This window comes from Cebus imitator, unplaced genomic scaffold (assembly GCF_001604975.1).
Source record: "Cebus imitator isolate Cc_AM_T3 unplaced genomic scaffold, Cebus_imitator-1.0 Scaffold18, whole genome shotgun sequence".
Classification (NCBI taxonomy): Eukaryota; Metazoa; Chordata; class Mammalia; order Primates; family Cebidae; genus Cebus; species Cebus imitator.
The window spans coordinates 6,476,065-6,481,560 of record NW_016107333.1 but is presented as its reverse complement, the minus strand read 5'-3'; the positions used below and the strand labels follow the sequence as shown (position 1 = coordinate 6,481,560).

General features: G+C 43.4%; 1 protein-coding gene across 2 annotated transcripts in view; it reads right to left on the bottom strand.

Moving 5' to 3' along the window:
* The window catches only part of LOC108292495 (ubiquinol-cytochrome-c reductase complex assembly factor 1), a 108,227-nt gene that overhangs the window by 8,533 nt on the left and 94,198 nt on the right, over positions 1–5,496 (bottom strand). For both annotated transcript variants that reach the window (XM_017513492.2, XM_017513498.2), the window contains one exon: positions 3,447–3,524. In XM_017513492.2, coding sequence (XP_017368981.1) covers positions 3,447–3,524 — 78 coding nt within the window. The remainder of the gene's footprint in view (positions 1–3,446; positions 3,525–5,496) is intronic.

The window sequence follows — 5,496 nt, the reverse complement described above, 5'->3', positions numbered from 1 at the left end:
CGATCTCTTGACCTCGTGATCCACCCGCCTCGGCCTCCCAAAGTGCTGGGATTACAAGCGTGAGCCACCGTGCCCGGCCTGATGGAACTGTTCTATATCAACACTGTCCAAGACGGTAGCCACATATAGTAACTAAGTACCCGAGGATCTGAATTTTCAATTTTATTTAATTAATTTAAATCAAAATAGTTGCATGTGTTTAGTACTGAATAGCTCTAGAACCTTGTGAATCCACATGTGGTCCGCAAAAATGGCTGCACCCCCATCACCTGCAGCTGTTAGCAATGCAGAATCTCAGGTCCCATCCCAGACTTGCTGAGTCAGAATCTGAATTGTACCTAAGTCCTCCAGGTGACTCACATGCACATTAAAATATAGGAAAAACTTCTAGAATTGCACATTAAAATCACCTGGGAACTCTTACAACTACAGATACCTACCTCCACCAATTAAATCAGAATCTTTTGGGGGATAGGGCCCAGACACTGATATTTCTAAAAAGTGCCCCAGGTAATTAGTAGATTTCCAAAACTTTCCTACTCCTTTTTTTTTTTTTTTTTTTAACTTATAACACTACCTGAGAACAAACTTTCCTACTCTTAAGAGTCACCCTGGGGTGACTTGTTAAACCATCAGGCAGCACTCCTACTGAACTGGAATCTTCAGAGAGGTGATCAAGATTTCGATTTTAAAAACACCCCAGGTGACTCTTGTGGTGAGGCACAGTCGGGTAAAATGGCTCTGACAGAATGGACTGGATGGGGGACTGGGAACAAACACAATTCAGTACATTATATTATTAATATCGATGAAAGGACTGACTGAGCCAACAGAGCCACCTGCAATAACGACAAAAACAAATGTGAATAGAGAGGTGTAGTTCTTCACTCCTAAGCCTCATCCTTTTCTATATTGTAAGCTTCTACAATTTCAATTCATCCAATTTTATAACTGATATGTACACTTGAGCAATAATTCTCAATTCCCATCCCATTTCCCCCCAAAGCTCATGTTGAATTAATGATGTGTATAGTATGCAATCTAAATGCTCCCTTATAATTCAGGATATCTAGTAGACCAGAAATCAGGAGACCCTATTTTAACTGGTCCTATGACCCTAACCAAATCATTTAACCTGATTTTTTTGGTAAGCTTATCTCCTAGCTGTAATTATTATCTTCATGCTGGTAACATTTCCTCCAGTCTGAACTCTAGTTTCTTACTTTTGTTCTTTTGTGCATTTCTTACTCTTTGACCACCACATGCCAAGCACTATGCCAGGCCACGGAAATGCAAACAGAGTAGACACTGCTACTACCCAAAAGACATCCCCACCCAGCCACGGTGACAGACAATGCGAGTGTAGTAAGCACTGTGAGAGTGCAGGGAGGATGGAATGAGCTGAGCCTCAGGAAGTTCAGGAACTGCTTCCCAAGAGGGGTGATGCTTGCATTAAATCTGGAGGTAACCACAACCTCAGTATAAAAGCATATGGTTAGTTTAAAATATCAGGTGTTCATTATACCATTCTTTCTACATGCTTGAAATCTCCACAATAAATGTTCGGGGAAAAAAGATAAGATAGATACTACGACAGAGATGAACCTGGAGGGCATTACATTAAATGAAATAAGCCAGTCACTAAAGGTCAAAAATTGTATGATTCTACTCACATGAATTATCCACAGTAGTCAAATTCACAGAGGCAAAAAGTCAAATGAATGGTGGTTGCTAGGGGATATGGGGCAATGAGGGAATAATTATTGTTCAACAGGGACAGAGTTTCAGTTTGGAAGATGGAAAAGCTTTGGAGATGAATAGTAGTGATGGCTGCAAGGCAATGGGAATGTACTTTATGCCACTAAACTGTACACTTAAAAATAGTTAAAATGGGCTGGGCGCAGTGGCTTATGCCTGTAATCCCAGAACTTTGGGAGGCCAAGGCAGGCAGATCAAGTTCGAGACCAGACTGACCAACATGGAGAAACCCTGTCTCTACTAAAAATACAAGATTATCCAGGCGTGTAATCCCAGCTACTCAGGAGGCTGAGGCAGGAGAATCACTTGAACCTGGGAGGCAGAGGTTGCAGTGAACCGAGATCACACCATTGCACTCCAGCCTGGGCAACGAGAGTGAAACTTTGTCTCAAAAAACAAAAAAGTGGTTAAAATGGTATATTTTATTATATGCATAGTTTACAATTAAAAAAAAAAAAAAAAGATGAGCTAGATACAAATGTCCTGATGTGGAAGGGCACCCAATACACAGATCAGTGAAACATGCAAGTTAAAGAATAGTATGTATAATGTAACTCCAGTTGCATAAAGAAGGAAAAAACAAAGGTGCTTGTCTATGCACAGATAACATTTGGAAAGACATCCGATAAACTATGAATGAAGTTTTCATCTGGGACAGGATAGGAAATAGGCCTTCTAATTTCTACTTCAAACACTTAGGTACAGTTTTACAAACTTTTATTTATTTATTTATTTATTTTTTGAGACAGAGTTTCGCTCTTGTTACCCAGGCTGGAGTGCAATGGTGCGATCTCGGCTCACTGCAACCTCCACCTCCTGGGTTCAGGCAATTCTCCTGCCTCAGCCTCCTGAGTAGCTGGGATTACAGGCACGCGCCACCATGCCCAGCTGATTTTTTGTATTTTTAGTAGAGACGGGGTTTCACTATGTTGACCAGGATGGTCTACGATCTCTTGACCTCGTGATCCACCTGCCTCGGCCTCCCAAAGTGCTGGGATTACAGGCGTCAGCCACCGCGCCCGGCCAAACTTTTATTTTTTATTTTTATAGATGGAGTCTCGCTCTATTGCCCAGGCTGGAGTGCAGTGGCACAATCTCAGCTCACTGCAACCTCCGTTTCCCAGGTTCAAGCGATTCACCTGCCTCAGCCTCCGGAGTAGCTGGGATTACAGGTGCCCACCTCCATGCCCAGCTAATTTTTGTATTTTTAGTAGAGACAGGTTTTCACCATGTTGGCCAGGGTTGTCTAGATCTCTTTGCCTCCCAAAGTGCTAGGATTATGGCGTGAGCCACTGCACCTGGCCTGCTGTTATAATTAAAGCAAGAAAAAAAAGTGTGTACTTTACCTGGCAGACCATGCTGTTTACATGAATGTCCTCCTCTTTCAGGGAGCACATATGCCTCTGTCCCTCCATCCAGCACCCAGCAGCCACTCAACAAATGCTAACTAGTTGAAAGGTTTGACCATATTATATATTGCTTTCTTTCCCAAACATGTGGCATGTTTCTCAAACATGCTGGGCACATTCATTCTAGCTGCCCAGTCAATGAATATGAAGAAATAAATACCGCACCATGGTGGCAGCCAGTGCAGACAATGGTGCCTGCAGCTTCCCTCAGAGGCGCTCATCAAAAGCCTTTGCTGGGGGAGGACACTATCCTGCCTAAGCCTTGGCAAACAATCTTACCTCATCATATCCCAAGATTGAAGAATAGAAATTATCTGTCATGAGGATCATGTTCTTCTTCAGGATATAGGGATTAACCTACAGAAACAAATGGCAAAAACAAAAGTATGAAAGAAAGAAAAAATCCAAAAAGTAAGATCTTTGACTCAGCTGTTACAGACTCTTAGTAGCACAGAGAGAGGGCCACCAACTAGTCAAACCGCCAGTCCATTCCATTCTCAATTCCCTGACCTGTCAGGATGCTCCCCAATTTGCCAATTTCTTTTAGGTTTTGATCTCAAATTACACAAGTCAGTTTAATGAACTAAGCCCCAACCACATGTTTGATTTTGTGCTAGATCCTATGAACCAAGCATAAGAAACAGTTTCGTGATTGGAGGAGCACACACCAATGGAGGAAAATAGGATATAAAAAATAATTACACTGCAACATGTTGCCTCAAATCCTATTCCAAACATGCTGAGTGATAAATGGGTTTTAATGCAAATGGCCTCTGCTTGAGGGAGCTGGTTAAGGGCTCTTTAGGAGGTAACATTTAAGTGAACCTTGGAGGAGAAGGAGTTTGACAGAGGAGAGCGAGGGGGAGGAGGAAGAGAGGGCATTCTAGACAAAGGGAACAAGGTGTGCAAAGGCACGGAGGCTGGAAAGAAAAAGACTGGTGCAGGGAGGGTGTCAGGGAGGGTGAATGCACAGGATCACGGGAAAGGTATGTTGAGATCAGGTTAGGAGACATCTTAAGGGCCACTCCAGGGTTTTTCGTGGTGAAAAAAACAAAGAGAAGGAAGTGGTCAGAGGTGGGAAGAGGAGGGAGAGAGGCAGGACTGTGAGAGACATGTTGAGGAAAAAGAGGGGAACTCTGAGGCCATGGAAAGGAGTGAAGAACAAAGCAGGGGCAACTCTGAAGCAAGAAGAGTGTTAAAGTTAAGAGATCATTTTGGCTGGGTGATGGTTCATGCCTGTAATCCCAGCACTTTGGGAGACCAAGGCAAGCAGATCGCTTGAGCCCAGGAGTTCGAGACCAAACTGGGCGACATGGAAAGCATAAAAAAATACAAAAATAAGACTGGCATAGTGGTGCATGCCTGTAGTCCCAGCTACTTGGGAGGCTGAGTTGGGGCACGTGAGCCTGGGAGGCCAAGGCTGCAGTGAGCCAAGAGCGCCACTGCACTCCAGCCTAGGTGACAGAATGAGACCCTGTTTCAAACAAACAAACAAACAAAAACTCAGATTGTTTTAGAAATGCAATTCCAGTGAGTTCCATTTCTCTACCAGGTTGACAGCCTGGTAGAACTCCTGTCTCCTCTCAAGGAATGGCCTGGAGGGTCTTCAGGGCCCAGAGTGCAGTTCTCGGGATGCCTTCAACAGTGTACAACTCTGACCTCCAGACAGTAACACGCTTTAAGGCAGGGCCCACGTTTTATTCCTCTTTAGGATCCCAGCAGAAAGCCAGAGCAATGCATAGCACAGAGTAAGGACTTGCTATTTGAACTGAAGGTTTTAGAAACAGCCAAAAGGCATTTGGAACTTTATATGGAGAATAAGATTTGTGCTTAACAACTCTGACGGTGACCATGCCCACGTTCATCTCCTCATTTACCAAGCACCTGTCGTGGGTCTGGTACTTTATGGACATTATCTCCTCTAACTGCCACCAGAACTCAGAAAGGTAGATGTGTTACAGTAACTCAGACTATAGGTGACTGTGTGAGAGAGTCAGACAGGTGAAGTGATGCCCTGTGTCACATAACAAATTAACTGATAAAGCTGAGATCAGCATCCAGGTCAGTCTGAATCCAGAGTCCACACTTGTTACAGTCTGCCAGAGCCCTGCTTCATGCGAGGATAATTTTACTTTGGATTGTGATCAAAGACTGAGTGATTTTATCCTGTGGCTCATAACTAGTCTCAGAAGTAAAGCAGAAAGGGTAAACTGGATTTAGACTCAGAAAACCTGGGTTCAAGTGATAGTTTTGCTATGTACACAGGATGTTACCTTAAGCAAGTCAACCTGAGTCCATTTCCTTTTCCTTCTTTCTTTTTTTTTTTTTT